At 59.1% G+C, this 21,212-nt stretch overlaps 1 protein-coding gene across 18 annotated transcripts in view; it reads right to left on the bottom strand.

Moving 5' to 3' along the window:
* Positions 1-21,212, bottom strand: part of MYO18A (myosin XVIIIA) — a 100,787-nt gene that overhangs the window by 25,121 nt on the left and 54,454 nt on the right. For 10 of the 18 annotated variants that reach the window (XM_044939491.2, XM_044939492.2, XM_025280977.3 and 7 more), the window contains 21 exons: positions 20,701-20,788; positions 20,403-20,509; positions 20,103-20,279; positions 19,547-19,760; positions 18,983-19,125; positions 18,326-18,426; positions 17,556-17,619; positions 17,186-17,330; positions 16,817-16,837; positions 15,520-15,531; positions 14,514-14,690; positions 14,244-14,334; positions 13,831-14,023; positions 12,902-12,988; positions 10,730-10,871; positions 10,395-10,554; positions 9,952-10,138; positions 9,358-9,604; positions 7,247-7,356; positions 3,756-3,821; positions 234-362 (listed from right to left, as the gene is read on the bottom strand). In XM_044939491.2, the coding sequence (XP_044795426.2) occupies positions 234-362; positions 3,756-3,821; positions 7,247-7,356; positions 9,358-9,604; positions 9,952-10,138; positions 10,395-10,554; positions 10,730-10,871; positions 12,902-12,988; positions 13,831-14,023; positions 14,244-14,334; positions 14,514-14,690; positions 15,520-15,531; positions 16,817-16,837; positions 17,186-17,330; positions 17,556-17,619; positions 18,326-18,426; positions 18,983-19,125; positions 19,547-19,760; positions 20,103-20,279; positions 20,403-20,509; positions 20,701-20,788 (2,661 nt within the window). The remainder of the gene's footprint in view (positions 1-233; positions 363-3,755; positions 3,822-7,246; positions 7,357-9,357; positions 9,605-9,951; positions 10,139-10,394; positions 10,555-10,729; positions 10,872-12,901; positions 12,989-13,830; positions 14,024-14,243; positions 14,335-14,513; positions 14,691-15,519; positions 15,532-16,816; positions 16,838-17,185; positions 17,331-17,555; positions 17,620-18,325; positions 18,427-18,982; positions 19,126-19,546; positions 19,761-20,102; positions 20,280-20,402; positions 20,510-20,700; positions 20,789-21,212) is intronic. The other 8 variants (XM_044939493.2, XM_025280978.3, XM_006042162.4 and 5 more) reach the window with 2 other exon arrangements.

Genomic DNA, 21,212 nt, shown 5'->3' with positions numbered 1-21,212 from the left:
TCACCAGGCACATGAGCACTCTGGCTGGCAGGGGGGTGCTGCCCATCCCCTGCCCTGGCCCAGGGTGCCCCTGGGAGGTCCTGCCTCTTGTCCCCCAGACAAAGATAACTCATAGCCCCACGCCCGGCCTCCTGCCCCATGGGAATGTTCCTCCCAGTCCCACCCCGACCCTTGGAGCTCAGCTCTGCCCGGATAGGCTGGGGAAAGGGACCAGGCTGTCCCTGGAGCAGCACCTTCTTCTTCTTGAAGTGTTGCCGGGCCAGGTAGCCCCTGCAGGCCGCTTGGAACAGGGTTAAGTTCCTGCTGGTTTGTTCATCTCGCTGCTCCTCCAACCGTGCCAATGTGCCTGCCCGGAAGAACACCTGTGGAGACACGGGCCAGGTGAAGGTGGGGAAGGAGAGAGACAGGGGGCAGCCCGGTGGAGGAACGAGCAGCTGGCACAGAAAACCAGCAGGCCCAGGGCGTGGCCCTTGGCCTGGGGAGAGCCTAAAACCCTGGTGTCTAAGGGGGAGGAGGGCTGGTGGCTGGGGAGGCTTGGGAGGGAGTACTGTGGGAAGGAGATGAAGGAGACAGAGAACAGAGGGAAGTCATCTGGGACAAGAAGGATGTGTTGTGGGGGCCCCACAACACCTCCGGTGGCTTCGTCCCCAGGGCCGCCACGGGCCCAACCACAGGGCCGCCCACGCCCCTGTGCCCACGGCCACCACAGGCCCAACCACAGGTTCCAGCCGCCTGGGATCAGGGGACGGCGTGCGTGTGAAGGAAGGAAATACCAGGCAGCGGTGTGCAGAGGAGGGAGAGGGTGGGGAGGGGGCCCCTTCTCTGCACCCTCCCCACTCAGTTTCATTCCAGACCGTCTCCTCTTTCATGTGCCAACACCCACCCCCACACCCAGGTTTCACCTCATGAAAAAACTGGTGGGGTGGGCGGGGGTTGGCTCAGGCAAGGGACCTGTCATACAGGTTTAGGGGTGGGAGGGCAGATGTGAGAGGAACCAGCTGGGCGCCCCCACACCTGGCCTTTCAGTCTTCTCTGCCCTGAGCTGGGCCTGGATAAAATTCTCTGTGCTAAGAGAAGAAGAAGAGGGGGAAATGGTCAGGTGAAAAAAAACAGGACTCTGGTATCCTCAGAGAGGGCAAAGGCCGTGGAAGTATAGGCCACCACCACCAAGCCCAGAAGACAGAATATTCACTTTGGAGGGGTACAGAGAAGACATGAACTCCATAGGAAACAGCACCAATAGGTATGGCGTCCCCAGGCTTCCCTCCAAGGAAGGAGTGGGGAGACGGCCGCACTTTCTGCTGGGAACGTTTTGCCTCCTGGCAGGAACTGAGTCCCGTGGGGCTGGCCTGGGAGAAAGCCAGCTCAGTCCTCCACAACACATAAGGCTGAGCACTGGGCATCTCCCGTGGGTCTCAGCCCTCTCTGAGCCTCCATGTCCCACAGTGCGGAAGCCTGAGATTCCACAGCGGGTGGGGAAGACCCAGGTCCCTGGAGGGAGGGGGCCAACGTGCTAGTGGTCAGCACGCAGTTGTCTGACTAGGCAGAAGCAGCGAGATGCCAGGGAGGGGGATGGAGAATGGCCCAGAAACACACGGAGACAAGAAAGGGTGGTGCAGAGTCGAGAGTAGTGAGCCTCTCTTAACAGCCGTCCGTTTGTGCCATTGAGTCTTTTGGGGTATTAGGTGAAATCTCAGGGCCATCTCCTCCCCCAGACATACCCATCCATACATATTTCACAAACAAAGTCAGGGAGGCTCTTAAACCCCCAAACTTCCTTGCCTGAACTCCACTCCCAGCCACCTGTAGGATGAGATGGAGACCCCTTTTCCTCTGGAACAATGTGACAAACACACGTGAATCCTCGCTTACCACCACAGCCTGCGTGCATGCGTGCTAAGTCGCTCAGTCATGTCCAACTCTTTGCGACCCCATGGACTGTAGCCCACCAGGCTCCTCTGTCCATGGGATTCTCTAGGCAAGAACACTGGAGTGGGTTGCCATGCCCTCCTCCAGGAGATCTTCCTGACCCAGGGATCAAACCTGTATCTCCTGTGGCTCCTGGACCACAGGGGAATCCTTCACCGATGAACCACTAGGGAAGCCCAACCGCAGCCTAGAAACCCAGAAATTTCTCTTTCAAACCAGATGTCAGCAAACATCTGACTTTGCCCCTAATTGTGCTCTGAGGGTGAGTGGGCTCTGGGGCTCACCAGCTTTAGCAGGCACCTGGGACGATGCCGAGAGACAGAGACAGCAGCTGGGAAGAGGACCAGCCTGGACAGGCCCTCTTCTACCCAAGACATGCCTTGGAGACGGTGCCATCCCCCCAAGGCTAGCCAGCAGCTCAGCCTGCCAGTCCCTGGATGGGACCCCACCCAGAGAAAGACCAAAGAGGCTGTGGTGAAAAAAATCTGACTTCAGGCTTCCCAGGGAAGAACTCAGAAGTGGGGAGGAGGAGAGGAAGGAGCCAGACACAGCAGAGACCAAAACCCGAGAGACACACGGAAGAGGGCGGGACCACAGGAGGCAGAGAGAACCAGGAAAGAAGCAGAAAATAGCAGAGCCCAAAACCAAGGAACACAGACCAGCAGGGACTGCCGGGGCCCAAAGAAAAAGGAAAAACCAGGGACAGCAGAGCCAAAGCCAGAAGGACAGGAAAGGGATTCCCAGGGAAAGAGGGAGGGAGGGAGGGGGCGGTAGGAATCAAAATCATGACTCAGAACACAGAGCAGGGAGAACAGAGCTGAGGAGCGGAGCGCGAGCCTTTTCTGCAAGCATCCCCTGCCACCTCACTCTCCCCACGAGTTCCCTCCCTCTCTGCGGACAGATGGACAGTCCAGAACCCTCCCCAGGACTCCCCACTGCTCTCTGCCCACCTCGGCCCTTGGAGCACGTCCGTGGATGCTGCCTGTTAGCCTCCCAATCTCAGTAGGGGGACACGCAGGCTCCCAGCCCCGAGGGAGGGACGCCCGGCTGGCCCTCTGGGGTGGAGTGATGCGGCAGGCTGGCACTCAGGGCCGGGCACGCCTGCCTTTTATGTACATTCCAATCAGGTGAGGAACCCGGCCTGTGGGCAGGCGGCAGCGGCACAGCCTCACAGAGCCCTTCTTCCTCTTTGAGACCCTGGACAGCTCAGCAATGAAGACGCTCTTTCCGCCTCTCCCAGCTCTCCCTTCCGTCTTCCCCATTCCCCACACCAGGACTCAGGCCCACTCAGGACCACCTTCCGACCCACTCCCTCCTGACATCACAGAGGTGTTCCTGGCCCTGAGCAAGCCAATTATTGGGAGGGAAGCAGAGTCAAGTTCGCTGCAGCTGGAGCACCTAACTTCCTGGCCCCCAGCCCTGAAGCGGGCAGCTTGAAAAGAAGTAGCTGTCGCAACAGTGTCAGTCAGTCAGTTGTGTCTGGCTCTTTGCGACACATGGGATTCTCCCATGGGATTCTCCAGGCAAGAATACTGGCATGAGTTGCCATTCCCTTCTCCAGGGGATCTTCCCAAACCAGGGATCAACCCTGGGTCTCCTGCATTACAGGCGTATTCATCATCATCTCAGCCACCAGGGAAGCCCATTTGAGAGGAAGTGCAGCCCCAGAGCAGCTGGGGTGAGGGGGCTGGGGGACAAGACGCAGCAGGGGCCCCAGGAGACTCCAGAAGTTGGACTGAGCAGGGAGGGCAGGAGGGGAGGATCAACCATCCAGACAAGGGTGACCAGAGTGTGGGCCCGGCTGCCTTCCTGCAGGGTCAACTCACCCGGCTCAGGCCCATGCAGCAGCTGCTCTTCTCCAGGTCCAAGGACTCTAGCAGCTCCTCCACCGCCTGCAAGGAGACGCCTCTGTCAGGAAGCCCCCAGGAGACTCCCCGCCTCCACGCGGGGCTTCACCCAGTCACTCAGCCCTTCTCTTCCTCCGTTCAGTCCACAATGTAGTCAACAAGCACTTTCAGTGGCTTCTGCAGCACCAGGCTCTGTGTTGGATTCTGGGGATATAAAGATGACTGCAAGAGGAACAAAGCTATCTCGTGGGGGAGCCAGACACGAAAACTGGTGAAATGCACAGAGAAGGAGGCATCTAAGCCAGAGAAGGGGGCCGTGGAAGGCACCCGGAGGAGGTGTTGCTTGCGCTGTCTTTAGCTACAAGTAAGGATTAGCCAGACAAAGTAGGGGCGAGGGCATTTCAGGCAGAGGGACAAGCAGGCGCGAAGGCCTGGAAGCATAAGACAATGGGAAGCACTGAGGAAACTCCAGGTGGTTCAGAATAACTGGAGAGGGGTGGGCAGCAGTTAAGGAGCAGGTGGAGAGGTGGGCAGGGGCTAAAGGATGTAAGCCTGTGCGTTCTGAGCCCCTGAAGGTTCTCTCCCTGGGAGGGGCGTGGTCAGGTTTGCTCTTTACAGAAATCCCACCGGCCCATGAGTGGAGGATGCATGGACCCCTTAGGCAGGAATCCATAGGAGAGAAGACTAGAGCCCGACCCAAAGGGAGAAGAGGAGAGGGAGATGCAAGAGACGTTAAGAAGATGGAGCTTAGAGACCTCCCTGGTGGTCCAGTGGTTAAGACGCCACACTTCCAATGCAGGATTCAATCCTGGGTCTAGGAACTAAGATCTCACATGCCATAGGGCATGGCAAAAAGGAAAAAAAAAAAGACGGAGCCTTGCTCAATGTGGGGGAGAGGCAGATGAGAGAGAGGAAGCTAGGGACACATGGAGGTTTTTGACTCGCATAGTAAATAATTAATTCAATTCTCCATCTCTAGGGGCCTCCCTGGTGGCTCAGTGGTAAAGAATCTGCCTGCAATGCAGGAGACCCCTGGGTTGATCGATTGAACCAACCCCTGGTTGGTTCGATCCCTGGGTTGAGAAGATCCCCTGGAGAAGGGAATGCCAACCCACTTGCCTGGAGAATTCTAGAGACAGAGGAGCCTGGCGGGCTACAGCCCATGGGGTCGCAGAGAGTCAGACACAATTTTGCGACGGAGCACAAGCACAGGATCAGTTTGGTTTGAGCATGCTGAGTTTGGGGTGCTGTAAGGCATCCAGGTAGAAGAGTCAGAAAGCAGCTAGACAGAAATGCATGTCTGGAACGGGAGAGAAGCCTGGGCTAGAGGTATTGATCTGGGAGTCATCAATATATATGCGGTAATTGAAGTGACGGGTGTGAATGAGGTTGCCTAGGAAGAGGGTGTTGTATAGAAAACAGATACGGTCAAGGACAGAGTCTTAAAGAAGAGAGGGACCTTTACTTCACGGGCACGTGGATGAAGGAAAGCTCAGAGGGACCGAGAAAGAGAGAAGAGGGACACAAGGGCAAAACCAGGAGCGGCAGAGAAGAAACTGAGCAGAAAATGCTTCAAAAAGAACAGGGCTGTCGATGGTCACATGTTGGCAAGAAGTGCTGAAAAGTGCCCGTGAGCTCTGGCAACACGGAGGGCTTGGGAGGACAAGCCAGTCCCAGGTGTCCTCGGGCTGGGAACTGGGCCACTGGGGGTGGCGGGCGGAAGGATGAACGGCAGGAGGGAAGTAAATGTTGATGGCCCAGGGCACCAGGGAGGGTTGATGGAAGTTCCCTTCTGAACGTAACATCTGTGGATTACTTCTCAACTGAGAGAAAAGAGCCGGCGGAGAAGGAGAGGCTGAAGGGACAGGAGACAGAGAAGACTTTGTGCTGATGGAGCAGCTCTCCAGAGAGACCAGAGGGAATGGGTTCTGAAGCACAGGACGAAGGGACTGGATGAGAGGTGCTCCTCCCGCACCCAGACAGGAGGGCGGGGGAGGAGGGGACACCTGGAGAGGAGAGTGCAGGGGCCAGGGGAGGTTGGAACCCCGATTGTTATTAGGGTTCGGAGGCAAGGTCAAGTGCTGGGAAGATGCAGCAGGGGAGGATTTGAGGGGAAAGATGGAGAATGGGATAGCAGAGGAGCTCGAAACAGAAGCCAGGTAAGGATGGAGCACGGGGAAAACTGGAGATCACGGACCTATAGGAATTTCAGTCCCCACGGTTGCGTCATTTTCTCCCACAGCCGTTTGGGAGCTCCAATCCAAGGAGGGCTTAACGCCCAAAGGTGGCCCTTCAGGGAGGGGGTTGGGCAGGGCAGGTGCTATGGGAGACTGAGAAGCTGAGGGTGATGAAAACCAACTGGACCACAGCATCCAGACGGAGAGGAAGAGGAAGGGAAGTCAGAAAGGAATGGACAGAGCAGAGAAAATGGAGTGGGGTCCAGAAATGAGAAGTCTCAATGGAGTCACAGAGCGGGTGTCCTGAGAGGAAGAGAGGGGATGAGCTGCACACACAGGAGGCTGTGGTCAGAGATTTCAGAAGTGGAGCACTTCCAGAGATGATGAAGTGCTGGGTATATCCTGGGCGGAGTTGGGAATGGAGGTCAAGGGTCAGAGACAAGGGGGCGTGACGGGTCATCGACATCCACGCCGAGGTCACCCTGGACACTGGCAGGTCCTGGATGGACGGGTGGAGAGAGGGTCTCTGAGGCTCCATCAGTGTGGGTCTGTGACTCAGGGGGGCAGTGGGAGGTGGAGGGGGGGGGTCCTGCCCCATCTGGCATAGCAGGCTCCCTTGTAGGAAAGCCATCCTAAGGCCTGAGATGCCTTCCAAGTCAGGCTGTGCCTGACGCCAAGGCACAGCGCAGGAGGGTTCCTCTGCTCAAGGAGCCCTTTGCCTCTCCGAGGAGCTGCCTCTGGGGGTCAGAGTGACAGCCAAGAATGGCAGGGAGACATCCTTTTGTGCGGCAGGAAGTCACTGACCTGGCTGACAAGGGCCAGCCCCGGGAGCCCGAGGCTCACCCTGCCAGGGAGGTGCTGCCACGTCAACCTTTCTCCTGGGAGGGATGCCTGCCTCACCCCTGGGCAGCTTCCTGCTGGAGGGACTGGTCCCTGACGTAGAGCTCAAGGCTGAGGAGCCCAGGCGCTACCAGTGGGGCATCCAAAATGCTAGTTCTAAGCTGCCCCCTGGGAGGCTCTTGGGTGACTGTCTGGCTCAGCAGATAGCAGACACCCTCACCTTGGGCCTTGAGAGCAGGTGGCTCTTCTGTGATTTCTGCAGTCCATGGCCCAGGCTGCCTTCCCTCCACCACCAAGCCCACTGCTAAGTGCCCATCCCAGCCCTAGGCGGCCCAAACCAGCCACTTGAGCAAGGGCCAGCCCAGCTCTCTCTAGGCAAGGAAGGGCAGCTGGCTCAGACGGGTCTGAGCAGGGGAAGGAGGGCCCGGTGGGGCCGGGGGGGCCCAGACCTACCCGCCTTTCGTCCACCACGATGTAGTTGCGCCCATGTTTCTTGGTGAGGTGTGGGGCCAGGACGTCAAAGCGGCGGCGGAACTCGGAAAACACCATGTGGTCAGGGTAACCTAGGGAGAGAGGAGCCCAGGCCCATCAGCCATGTCTGCTCCCAGAGAATGAGGTCTTGAGGACTTCATAAAAATGAGGGCATCAGGGAGTAGCAGAGAGGAAAAGTACAAGTGCTTGGGGCTGGAATCCTGCCCTGGCTCCTCATATCACATGACTTTGGATGAGTCACTCAACCTCTTTGAGCCTCAGTTTCCTCATCTTTAAGTGGGGAGCCCTCCCACTTATCCCGCAGTCACAGTGCTTACAGGAGAAAACATGGAGAAACAAGCTTGGCTCACTTGTTGAATGTTCAGTAAAATGCTCCTTTCCTTTCCTCAATTCCCTGTGGCAGGTATCAGAAAGGGCACCCCTCCTGCCCCCATCCTGACCGTGGGCCCTAGTCCTGGTGACCAAAAAGCCTTGTAGATTCCCTTTCCCTAAAGAGTGTCACCTCTAACAGAGATCCTCTACCACCTGGGCTTGAGGCTGGAGCAAGGTCACCATGGAGGCCAGTGAGAGGTTACCCCAAGTCACCTCGAGAACACCAGAGCCCATAGCAGAGGACCAAGAGACCTACTCCTACAGAATCTCAAACCAAAAAAGAAGCCTTAGAGCCAGAAAGGCCTCATTCTCCAGACGTGGAAACTGAGGCCTTCGAGGTGGAGGGACAGGCTTGCTCAAGCTCCCAAGGAGCAGCTGAGGGCAGCCCTGGATTCCAAACCGGGGCTCCCAGCAACCCGTCGGGGGATCGCTCTGCCACGGCAGCCAGAGCTGCTCTGGGAAACCCTCCAACTGGGAGAAGGGCTGATGCATGTGCCTGATAATTGAAACAGGAGGCGGGGGCCGCCGAGGGGCCAAGACAAAGTGAGCTATTGATTGTATCTGAATTGCAATTAAATTGATGGGCCGGGATAGCAGGTCCGGACGCCTGGCATCTTAATTAATCATCAGTGCTATCGATGGGGGCTGGGAGCTGGGGGAGGGGAGGGGGGCCTGCCTCCGCTGGCTGCATCGACCTGCTTGTTTGAGTAAAGCACATTGATTTTGGTTCAGAGCGGTAACAACCTGGTTTTGAAATAATAAACACCAACTCCATATCAAGACGTGGGGACAGATCGATGACTTATTTTCAGCAGGGCAGGGAGCCCGTTTCCTGGCTCTGGCTGCTAAGGAAAAGTGACGGTGCCCCTGGGGGTGCCTCATGGGGACCTGGTTGTTGGTGGGTGGGAGCCTGCCTGCTCGTCCAGCTAAGGGAGATGAGGGCAGAAACCTGGCAACTCATAACATCTCAGGCAAACGAAACGCTATGGGGAAGCTGGTCTGCTTAGGTCAGATCTACTCTGCCACTCATGAGCTGTGTGACTTTGGGGAAGCTACTTACCCTCTCTGAGCCTCAGCCACCTCATCTGGGGATGGTACTAGTACCTACATCTCATAAGTCTGTTGTGAGGATTAAATGAGTTAATCTGTGTGGTAGCTTTAGAACAGCATCTGGTATACTATAAAAGCGCTAAGGATGTTAACCTCTATTATCATCATCCTCTCTGGCCCCCTCTTCTAGATTGGTCCATAGAAAGGGTCTATCTGACCTTTGTTGGAAATTTCAAGTTCTTCAGAAGGAGTTAGCACCTCATTTCTCACTGGGGGGCCAGCCCCTTCTTACAGGCAGCTGCTCCAGTAGGGCACTGGGTCAGCTGTGGGCAGAGCTGACCTGCCCAGACCAGGGGAGGGGAAGGAGAGAGCTGTGGGGACAGGGCATGTGGGGTGCGTTGGGGCCGGGATGAAGAGGGCTGGACTGTAGAAGAGAAGGAAGATCAGCAGGATGGAGAGAAAGAGCAAAAGGAACAGACCCAGCTGGAGAGATGCAAGGAGAGACCCCAGGGGAGGCAGTGACAAAGAAGAGCGAGGTCCAGGGCTGGTGGGAGACGGGAGGGGAGCAGCTCCCCTCCAGACCCCGGGGTGGGAGAACCTGTTAGAGCGGTGGGGAGGGTCGGGGGCGGCTCTGGGATGAAGGGCCCCACCTTGGCGGTACATGCGCATGGCGTCGAGCAGGCGGGAGCCCCGGAGCTGGGCCCGCAGCAGTGGCACGTCCAGCGGCAGGAGGCCGCCGGCCTCGCAGTGCTCTCCTGGGGGCAGGTCCAGCTCGCTGCTGCTGCTAACTCTGCGGGAGGCAGCGGAGCGGGGCTCCCCGGCCCAGCCCTCCGCCACCGGCAGGAAGCAGTGGACGAAATGCAGTTTGGACTTCTTCACGGTGTCAATGAGGGCGTCCTGCCGAAGCGGAAGGATCGGCCCTCAGTGAGCGCTGACAGCCCGAGCCAGGAGACGGGGACCGGGGCACCAGCATCTCCACTCTGGGCAGGATGGCAGGTGGCCCCCCTCCCCTCCCCCGGCCAGGACACTGCTGAGCCTGGCCAATCCTGCCCCTACCAGGCCCCGGAGACCACTCACAGGCGGCTACATTGAGGAAGGACCGTGCCCCCCACCCCACCCCCACAGGCCGCGACTGAAGCCAGTGGGGTGCTGAGCGGGCGCGGGTGACCTCAGTGAGCCCAGGAAGCCCCTGGCCACCTGCCAGCGTTCCGGAAGTGCCCCGGCGCCCCCGCGGGCACACTCACCACCTGCAGCTTAATCTGGATGCACAGGGACTTTTTCTTGACCGCCGCCATCCCCGTGGTGAAGGTCTTCCGCATGCTGGTGGCCCGGCGCAGCGCCAGCTGCGAGCCGCCCTCCAGGCCTGCGATGGAGCCTGAGAGCACCGTGGCGCCGCCCGCCCGGCCCAGAAACAGGTTGCTGATAATTTTTCTGCCGGGGAAGGGGAGGCCAGGGAGGGGAAAGGTCTCATTCATGGAGCCTGTAGAGGCCGGCTGCCCCTTCGCACAGCTCTTAGGACGCCCCACCACCCCCACATGACCGTGTGGGGTCCAGGTTATCTGGGTGTGTGTGGGGAACCCTGGTGGGGGAGACCCTCCCCTCCCTCACCCGACAGAGACACTGCAGAGGAAACCCTCAAACAGCAAGAAGAGAAAACTGGGGCGGGTAGAGCGAGCGGCGCTCTTACTTCTGGGAGTCCTGTAGGAGCCGGGGTGCGTTCTGGGCGGCTGGGTTCTGCTTGGTGTAGCTCAGCCAGCCGGCCGTATTGTATTCCACCCAGTTGGTGCCGTGGCTGTGGCCCAGGAGGAAATGGTGCGATTTGCTGCTGCGCAGGAGGGGGCTTTGGCCTGGTTTGGGGGTGGGGAGGAAGCAAGGTTCAGATCATCAGTGCCCAGGCCCCCCCCCACCCCAAAGCCCATGGACTCAGTGAGCCCCACCCCAGGCAAGGCCAGTTGGACCCATATATACATAACCAGGTTCTCAGAAGAGTGAAGCGGGGAGCTGCCCTCCAGGGGTACCCACCTTTTTTGTCACCTTCCTGCGGGCCATAGTAGGAAAAGAGACGCTCCAGGAGGGTGTCCTCCGTGGCCCCTGGCACCAGAGCCTCCTCTTCCAGCAACCACAGCAGGCCCCTCGCCTCGTCTGTGCGGGCCAGCGAGCGGACCTGTGGAGATGGAAAGAAATCCCTCAGGGTCACATGGAGCTGTGGTGGGGGGGGACGGGGGTGGCGGCCAGGACCACTGGTTCCTAACCACACACTCTAAACATGCTACACAGATACACACACACACATTCCAGCTCCTGCCACTCATGGCTGCCATCCTGTGGAGCAGGTGGGCAGCGAGCAGAAAGAGGGGCCAGAGAGAGAAGCCCACAGCACGACATGATTCCTAGGACCTGTGTCCAAAGTCCCGAAAGACTGAAGGCTTCTTATGAACGCCAGGCCCACGTCCAGAGGTTCTCCTCCACCTTCAGCCCCTGGGAGGTCAGGGGGGCTTGAGCGAGCCCCATGTTGCCTGCACTCTCTGGGTATCACCTTCCAGGCACATTTAAAGAGCAGGTCTGTACAAAGGTTGGCCCAAAGAAGGCCGTCAGTAAGAGGTAAGAGACGGCTGTGGGGTGACCCCTGGTCCCCCCAGGAGGGAGAACGCAGAGAGGGCCTGGAGCTCTGTGGGTGGGGTCACTGCAAGGTCATAAACTTGAGTGCCGAAAGCCTAAGACGGTTGACTTAACGCATGTTGCAGCTAAAACGGGCAGAGCTGGGATGACCTGGGACAGGTGTCTGCATCTACCAGCCCGCACTCAGCAGCAGCCACCTGCCATCCTGGAAGAACCTGGGCCTGAGAGTGTTGGTAAATTCCCCAGTTTTTCAAGAGAATGTGGAAATACTGAATTCTGTTTCTAATTCCCCATACAGACCAAATAACTAGGTGTGAGGGTGCCTTTTCTATGCAGTTCCCAGGTCTTCCTTGGGCAGGAAGGACTCTGGCTGGCCTCTAGGGACTGGGGACAAGAGAAGAAAGAGAAGTGCCCTCTTTGACCCCAGCTGCCCAAGGGGGTCTGTGCGGACTAGGAGGAAGCAGAAGGTGGCTACGGACCGGTGGGCAACAGAGTAGCTGGAGCTGCGTGGCAGGAATGAGCAGGCAATCCACTGGAGGAGCAAGTGGCGGGCGAGGTGCCCAGGGGCTCCTTTGCCCGGAGGTGCAGCTGCTGATGCCAAGGCCCATCAGGCGAGGGAGGTCAGAGGAAGGAAGAGACAGCCAAGCGCTATCCAAACACACCACCTGACCCACTGCTACACGTAAGTCCCCTGGGCCAACTGGCCCACCTCCTGGGAAGGGCAAAGACTCTCGAGGGAGGCCTTGGTGGGGGCCCAGGTATCAGGAAGAAAAGCCAACTTCCCCTGGGAGGTGGGGGGACTTGGGCACATTAAGCACTTGTCCCAGAGGGATGGATACTCATTCTCTCAGGGCACCACCCGTGGGCCAGAGCCTTCCCACAGAGAGAGGGGGAAAGGAGGTGGGATCCAATCAGAGGAGGGAGATCAGCAACCTGGCAAAATTGCCGGTTCTTCAATCAAGCACCTTATGAAGCTTCCCTAACTGAAGACTGCCGAACTCCAAGTGCCCATCAGGCCAGCCAGTCCCCCAGGCAGCAAGGTGCCCAAGACGCTTGTCCAGCGGGTGACAAGGCCCATCCCCAGAATGAGGGGCGAGGGCTCACACCCACACAGCCCCTTGGTTTTATATCTGCGTACTGTATCCATATTCGGCCAGAATGCCACCTCCTTGCCCTGCTTGTTCCTGTACTCGGGGACAAGGGGAGGGGATGACTGTGTCCTCTGGGTCTAGCCAGGCCCTCACCTGCGAGGAAGTGGTACGAGGGCTCCTGGCAGACACACTTGAAGCACAGCTGGGACAGGGCCTGAGCTCAGACACCCAGGGGCAAAGCTCCCTATGGCACCAGGGCCGAAGGTCACAGTGTCCCCTCCCTGGCCAGACCGGCTGACAGCTGAGGGCAGGGCACACAACTGAAAAGTGCCTGGTATCTGGGCCTGACTGCTGCACGCCTCCCACCCCCCCACAGTGCCCCCTCCGACTGGCAGGCAGTAGCTCATAAGGGGAGGGCTCTACCGAGGGAGAAGAACGGGAAGGGAGATAAAAGGCCAGCCCAGGCCCTCCCTGGAATTCCTACCAGGGACTGATGGGAGGCCTGGTCCACGGCGGCCACAGAGTCATCCGTGGCTGGCTCCAAGTCGTCAAATGCCAGCTCGATGTTCTCCTAGGAAGGAAGGTGAGGTGACAGTGAGCATGGGGCCATGTGTGGCCCTATGAGCAGGCCAGGCAGGGGACACTGGGGTCAGCAAGTCCAACGTCCCATCAGAGCATGAGGGACACTCCAGCAGCCCAACTGATGGACGCTCACCACCTCTCAAGGCCCCGCACTGTGTCTCTGGACAGTTAACCTTCTCCTCACCTCCTTCACAGTGAGACAAAGTCTCGTACACATTCCTGTTACTCACACCCGCTGATCTGGCCACCTGGAGTTAGCCCATTCTCAATTTCACATACTCATCCTTGAAACACTTGAAGAACAATGGTCATTTTCCTCCTGAATCTTCTCTCATCCAAGATAAATATCACCCCCCAACACCTCCCAGCTCATTTAACTCAGCTCCACTTGAAGTAGGATTCTCAGATCCCATCTGGGATACCCTTTTATGGAGGTGGAGGGGTGCTTAATAATTAAGTCATCACCCTAACACATCAGGAGACAGGGAAGGCCAGGCCAGACACGCGTGGAGGCAGGAACTGCCCGGAGATGGTTCATGGGGCCAAGGCAGGTGGCCTTGAAGGTGGGCAAAGAGGGGCCCCCAGGGAGGGGCCCTGCAAGCATCTTTGGCTTTTTGGAAAGCAAACTCCACAAAAGAAAGGATGCGCCCTTGGCAGGAAATGCCTCCTGCTCCAGACAGCACAGGGAACAGAAACGTCAGAGAGTAAAGAGCTGGGCAGGGAGCAGCTGGCAGGGAATCCGCTGCATCCACAGATGCCCCCCGACTCCCGAGTGTGCCAGGGCCAGGCGAGCCTGGGGGGCTAGGCGGCAGGGGCAAGGTTAAGCACTACCTCCTTGTATCTTTCCAACTCCTGAACGAAGGTCCGCTCGTGGAAGAGCCTCTGCAGCCGGTCCTGGGCATAGTTGTGGCACAGCTCCTCAAAGGAGGCCCCGCGGGCCGACCCACCCTGCTCAGGGTTCTGGAAGCCTGGGGTGTCCACGATCATCACAGAGCAGAGCGAGTGCTGGCTGGACTTGAGGGCCCTGCCCGGGGAGAGCCGGGTCAGAGCCCCCCAGGGTGGTGCCCGGTGGCCAGGCAGCCCACCCTGTCCTAAGCCTGAACCCCATCCCCGCCCAGGAGCCCAGGGCCTGAGGGGAGAACTCAGCTGCTGGTGGAGGCTGGCTCTGCCTCAGCGACCCCACAGGCAAAAGGCATCAACCCTACTTCTGTCAGGCCAGGAAGCCGAGAGTGCCTGGCACCCACCTGTTCACCAGGGAGACGAGAAGCGTGAAGAGCTCGCTGTAGAGGCCGGATGCCATGCCCTCCAAGCATTCCAGTGCACTCAGTTTGGGGCCTGTGAGCAAGAGGGTCAGCTCTATCTCCTGCTCCCTGGGACTCCATACCTGGGCATGCTCCCTACCCACCCCCACCCAGGCCCAGGCAGCACGGAGCATCTGTTCGCCCCACAGTCTGCCCACCCGGAGATGGCAGTGCATCCTGGAAGCGGCCTCCGACCACACGGGACTTGAGTACCTGTGCCGTCGCCCAGGCTGCTCTCCTCCGGGCCCTGGCGGAAGGACGTGGAGCGCTGCAGGGTGCCACCCTGGTGGTGGTGCTTGAAGATGGCTGAGGAGAGCTCTTCCAGGCTGCAGCCCAGCAGGTACGCAGCCTTCTGGGCCCACTCGTGGCGAGCAAACTGCCTGCGCCCAGCTATGAAGTAGAAAAAAGAATCTAGCATCTTGGGTCTCCTTCCTCAGGCTGCTTGATGACCACTGTACCCTTCGGCTCCCTCGCGCCCGCAGCAATAGGGAACAGGTAACCTCCAGAAGGAAAAAACTGAGCCCTGATGATATCAGCAAGGGCTTCAGGCATAACAGGGACAACCAGCAGCTGCCAGTGCTGCCTGTGTCTCTTAGGGGTGGCGTTTCCGACTCTTTGTGACCCCATGGACTCCCTCCCCTCCAGGCTCCTCTGCCCGTAGAAGTCTCCAGGCAAGAAAACTGGAGTGGGTTGCCATTTCCTTCTCCAGGGGGATTTTCCCCACCTAGGGATTGAACCCCAGCCTCCTGCATTGCAGGCAGATTCTTTACTGTCTGAGCCGCCAGCGAAGCCCCTTGGACAGAATGAGCAGATCCAAAAAGAGGAGGTAACTCCACGCTGCGGCCACCAGAGGGCTCCCCAACAGCTGGGAAAGCCCCTTTAGAGGGCTTGGCTCCAGGTGCCAGCAGTGGGGAAGGACAGAGGACAAGCCGGCCCACCTGTGAAAAGCACAAGACCAGCCTGTGCCTGGTGGGGGGGGGGGGGGGGACGGGGGACGTGTATCAGAAGAGTACTGGCGCCCCCTCCCCCCCACCTTCCATGGACACACTAGGACCCTTCCCCTTTGCCCCAGGCATCCACCAGGGGAGATCTCAAATGTCCACTGTGGCCCAACAGTGGGGAGGCCAGAAAGAGCTGCAGGGGACTGGGACGACTCGCCTCAGCCAACACGCATCTAATCGCGGCAATTAGGGAACGCTAACAAGAAACAAGGTTTTACCTTCGGCAGCTTCTGTAAGGCAAAGGACCAGCATGCAGCATGCAAAGAAAAACAGCGTGTTAGCAAACAGTCATCAGCTGAGCCTGCCAGGCCCAGGGTAGGGCCTGTAGGGGGTGGGGGTTTGTGAAGAAGAGCCAGACAGAGAACACAACCCCCATTCAGAAACTCAGAAACACAAACACACACACACACACACATGTGCACACATTCACAGCCTCATAGTATTTGTATGGATATAATCACACCGACACACACAGAAAGAGACCCAAAAATACTTTCTACCACACACACACACACACACACACACCCCTCTAGCAAATCCTGGAAGCAAGGTCCATGTGCTGACTCACTCAGAGCTCTCCACATGCAGTCAGCACTGAGTAGGGCTACAGGAAACCTGGGCTGTCACCTCCTCAGAGGGAAAGAACGTCCTCAACACACAACCATACGCCTATCCACCCGCCCATCCACAAGTGTGGAGCAGCTTTAACTCTGAGCCCGCTTCCTCTTTGGCAGGGATGCCACCTGCTGGGATCATAAGGTACCTACCTTATGATGCCTGCTCTTTCCTGCTCCCACCCCGCCTCCCACCCACCAGCGCTTCCTCACTCCTGCTGACAGCCTGGGGCCCTTCATATCCCAAAGGAAGATGAAGCCAGCGCCCCAGGTGCCGTTCAGAAGCAGCAGCCCTTTCTCTACACTGGGGGAGAAACAGGCGAAGAGGCGCTCAGAGCGCCGGCCCATCCATTTCAACTCGGAGGAAGGCAGACCAAGCCACACCAAGCTCCCAGCCATTCGTGAGACCCCAAGCACTAATGCTGAAGCTGCAGCCCATTCGATACCACGGCGCCTGCTGCCCCCTAGTGGCCGCCACCCTGACATGCAAGAGGAAGAGGCCCTTAAGAACAGCACCTGCTGCCCCCTAGTGGTCTCCACCCTGACATGCAAGAGGAAGAGGCACTTAAATACCAAACCAGTGAAGATTAGGGAAGATTGAGGGGAAACTGGCCTTGGGAAGCCCCAGGAAGCAACACACCCTTCCCCACCTATGCCCCACGGAAGGCATCCTGAGAGGTTCCAGGATCTGTACTCAAAACATGTAGAAGCAGCTATTCCTGGGCCTCTGAGAAGCCCCGCTGCCCACAGGCACCCTTTCCACCCTCAAACCTGGAGCTTCTCCCAGGCCAGTGCCCTCTGCTCTGATAGAAAAAGCCCAGCCCCCAGAGAGAGCCCAGGGCAAGCACCAAGACAGGGCACAGTGGCCCCTACACCCCTGGTCGGGGTCAAGGTCAGTTACCCGCTTGCTCCTCAGGGGCCTCTGTTAGGAAGGGAACAGAAGGAGAGTTATTCTGGGGGAGGCGGGCTACTCTGAGTTCGTGCCCTAGTCTTTCCCCCCAGCCTCCAAGCCCCCAAGCCCCCTGCTGTTCACAGCACTTCCGGCCACTGTCACCTCAGGCCAGGCCTCTGGCCATCACTGGCAGAGATGCTCCTCTGGGTGTTTAGAGGCTTCTGCTCTGATGAGGGGGACTGGGAAAAGGGACAAGCCAGAGAGAGGTGTCTGATAATAGGCAAGTACATGCAGGGTGAAGACGAACTGGGGCCGGGCCAGGCGCCCACCAGCTTTCCCAGGTGACCAGCCAGCCTGCTGGGCTCCACGGTGGGTTACCTTTGGTGGCGCCTGCAGCCCCCAGGTGGTAGATGGCAGCCAGGATGAGCCAGCAGGCTTTCTGTTCGTCCGGGGAGACGCCCAGCACCTTCATGGCCGTCTGGAGCTTACTGAACTGCTGAGCTGCCTTCTGCTTCTCCTCAGGCTGCAGGGTCAGATGGGCACACGGGCAGCGGATCTCAGACGGGGTGTCCCTTCAGCCATCCCCATGCTGCCAGGCCCTCAGGGCAGCCCAGGCTGGGGTACTGCCACCCACCTGGAGCCAGGTTCCTGCTATTCCCCTGGGGCACTCCAGGCCACCCAAAGCTTCTCCTACTCTGAGGCCCCGGGCTGCCAACCTCCCCGCCACACACACACACAGGACCCTCACCTTGGCCAGCGGCACAATCCCAAAAACATTGTTCTCTGCCAAGTGGTTCAAGTGGAGCTCTGTCCTAGGGGTACACACGAGGCGTTAGCGCAGGGCTGGGTCCCCACACCGAGTCCATCTCTCCACCAGGGTGGAGGCAGAGACTCTGCCTCCAGACTCAGTTCTGTCTCTCCACCATGCCCTTCCATCAGGCACCTTTCCTAACTGGCCCGGATGCGAGGCTAGCACCCTGAGCTGCTTGCTCAGCCTTATCATTTATCCTTTTTTCAGTGAACACAGACAGCAAGCCCAAGGTCTAAAGGGAAGAGCCTGGCAGAGGAGCCAACATCGAGGCAAGGGGGCCAGCGTGGAGGGCAATGGAAAAAAGGCTCAGTCTCTGGCCCGTATGTGGGCTCCAACACCAGCTTAGCCCCACACTAGCCATGGGACTGCAGGCAAGTCCCTGACCACCTGCACCTCAGGGTGCTTTCCTCTCCAGATCTGGTGTCACAGGGAGCAGAGATCCTAGCCAGGCCCTGGGAATGCTGAAGGGTCAATAGTGCCCCTCACCTATAGCCAGGCCCCCGAGGTCCAAGGCCAGGGAGCTCCTGCCGGGCAAGGCCTATGGCTCATTCAGCTCATCACCTCCAGGGCCTAGCTCATAGCCTAACACATAGCGGCCATGAAATAAACAACCGGCATGGGATGCAATCAGGTGGCAAAGCCCAGGAGCTGTGTGGGAGCTGGGTGGGAGCCTAGAGCATCCTCCCAGTGCCCTCTGTCCCACTCACCTAAGGGTGCCATCCCCACAGGCCAGCAGGTAGTAGAAGACATTGAACGTGGCCTCACCGGCTGGACGTCGGGCCACACGCAGCTTTTCCAGAAGCATGGTCTGCAGCACAGCACAGAGAGTGTGTGGGCCGGAGGGCAGGCCTAGGTCAGGCTTCCCCAACCAGGCCCGTGGCAATGAGCAGCTGCATCTTATTCTCCAGGAGCTCAACCAGAGGCCAGATCACCTCATAGGCAAGCGTGGGGGCAGACCCCAGAGCTGGGGAAGATCGCAGGCCCTGCCACCCAACCCAGCCTCCAGGGGAACCAGGCACTCAGGGTGAGCTATTTCACAAGCATGGAAGGGAACCAGCCTCAGAGAGGGGGCCTTACTTTACTGACAGGCCAGTCTTGCATGGGTCAATCAGGCTGAGAGAAGGCCCTGAGCAACTAAGGTGTGGGCCACCCCAGGGTAGGCAGGAAGCCAAGCCATGCCCCACCCAGGGCAGGAAGCATGGCGGGTGGGCAGAATGTGGAGGCTCTGGGCAAAGCAGGACAGCCCTGCTGGGGCTGGGGTCCATTTCGTTGGGGCAGAATCTCAGGAAAACGAGGCGAGGAGAGTCTGGTTTCTAGGCATGAAATCGGGCAGCCAGTCTCTTACTACCCTGCATGTCCCTCACCTGAATAGAGGCAGAGGCCACCTGGCCAGCCTGGTCAAAGTCCAGGGAGAGGATCTGGGAGAAGCGGGTGGCGTTGCCGTTCATGACGGTGGGGCTATTCCCAAAGGCTTCCAGGAGGGTGGACAGAGCCTGCCACTTGTCCACTGCAGAAAACAGGCCCCGGGGCTGTCAGGAAGGCCAGGAGCTGCTCGCCCCCAGCCACGGGCTCCAGAGGCCCAGGCAGAATGGGAGGCCCAGCCCGTGGCTGCTCCCCTAGTACCCAAAGGCTCAGTTACTCACACCAGAACTGCTGGGGACAGAGGGTCTTTGAGAACACAGAGAAGCCCGGGAGGAAAAGAGCTGGTATCTTGGCAGGGCCTCGAACCCCACCCTGTCTCCAGCCCCGCCCCCTCTCCAGTCCCGCCCTGCCCCACCCTGCCCCTCCCCTCCCCGCCCCTCTCCTTCCGGCCCCCGCCCCTCCCCAGCCCCACCCCTCTCCAGTCCCGCCCCTTCAGCTCCGCCCCCTCTCCAGTCCCGCCCCGCCCCCTCCAGTCCATTCTGTTTCCCTGGTTGCCTCTGCCTCACCAGAGAACACCTTGTTCCCGCTGGTGCCTGCGATGGTAGCCAAATATTGCACCAGATGCTGGCAGCTAGTGGTCTTGCCACTGCCACTGCTGCCCAGGAGGATGATGGACTGGTCCTGACGGCTCATAAGCATCGCCCTGTAGGCGGTCTGGGCTACTGCGTAGATATGGGGGGCCATGTCCTCCCGTCGACACCCTTTGAACATGTGCATCACCTTGGGTGTGAGAGGAATGGAAATAGGGGATGGGCGTTCTTAGCTGGCCCCATGTGGACAGCCTTCACCCCCAAGACCCACACCTTTCTGGGCTTTTCACTCCAGAGGAGCCAGAAGGTTTGGAGGCTAAGGTCATGCATGGAAATGCAGATACCAGTCAAGTCCTGGCCTCTGTGTGAGGTGGGGGGTGAGGCTTCTGTCCCCATCCCTTGAAATGACTCTTGTCCCCAAGGTCACTGTGAGTGTGGACAGGAGCCCCATGGTATGCCAAATGGAAGGGGCAGAGCCGGGGAAGGCAGGCGAGGTGGGGAGGTAGAGGGTGGTGGGTCTGTGGGGCCGCACCTTCTCCGAGTACACGGCCGGGGCCCCTCGGGGACTGAGGACCAGCAGGCTGGGGCCAGCATACATGTGCAGCAGGCTGGCACCATAGCGCTGGCGCAGCGTGTGCAGGACGCTAGACTCGTTGAGGTACACCAACGAGGCCAGATCCTCCAGACGGTCACAGGAGGGAGCATTGGCCTGCGGGATGGGACAGACAGGTGGGCGCCGAAGAAGCAGAAGATCTGGTTGGCCGCGCCAGCAGACAGCCTGCCCAGCCCGACACGGCCCGCCTCTGGTGCCCTCCACCAGCCTCCCGCGAACCTTCTCCACGTCATCCTCATCCACGTCCAGGATGGCCCCATCGTGGTCGAGCTTCACGCGCACCTTCCCCTCGGGCAGGCTGAGCTCCTTGGATTTGAGCTGAGTGGCTGCAAAGCAGGGACAGACAGACAGACAGACATGGGCCTGGGAAGCCATGGCAGTCCTCTCTGGGGCCTTCACGGCCCTGCCTTCTCCCTGTGCACCATCCAGCCCGGGCCAGACCCAGAGGCCCAACAGCTGCCCAGTCCTGAAACCAGAGAGGCCCAGGCACCTGGCCCCTGGGCCTCCCCAGACTCACCCAGTGAGAAGCCATCCTTATGGACAAGCCACACCTTCTCTGTCTCATACCAGGCCTCCTCGGCTGCAATCTGCTCTTCTGTCTTCACCTGTCGGAGGGAGGGGAAGCACAGAGAGTCGGAGCCTGTTCTGGAAAGCAGGCAGGGACAGTGGGAAGGGAGATGCGTGACGGGAGGGGCTTCCAGATGAGCCACTGGGCAAGGGGGACGAGAGACATCAGAGATGTCAGAGAAGAAAGACAGGGACACGTGGTGGATGTGCCCAGGAGACAGCAGATCCCAGGAGAGCAAATCACCAGCCACCCTCCTGTCCCCTCCCCGCGAAGCCTGGACCATCAGTGTTCTGCGCCCCGAGCCCTCACCCTGGGCTGCAGCTGCTGTGACCTCACAGGCCCAGCTTCTCCACCATCCACCTTCACCAAGTGGGGAAAAGGCATGTCCTCAAATCTGAGAATGTCTCCCGGGGACTCAGTGCAAGCTGATGGGAAGGTTTGGATTCCTAGCCTCGTCCCTG

The sequence above is a fragment of the Bubalus bubalis genome, chromosome 3, assembly GCF_019923935.1.
Source record: "Bubalus bubalis isolate 160015118507 breed Murrah chromosome 3, NDDB_SH_1, whole genome shotgun sequence".
NCBI classification, from domain to species: Eukaryota; Metazoa; Chordata; class Mammalia; order Artiodactyla; family Bovidae; genus Bubalus; species Bubalus bubalis.
The sequence above is the reverse complement of the archived record's forward strand: the minus strand, read 5'-3'. Positions and strand labels throughout refer to the sequence as shown.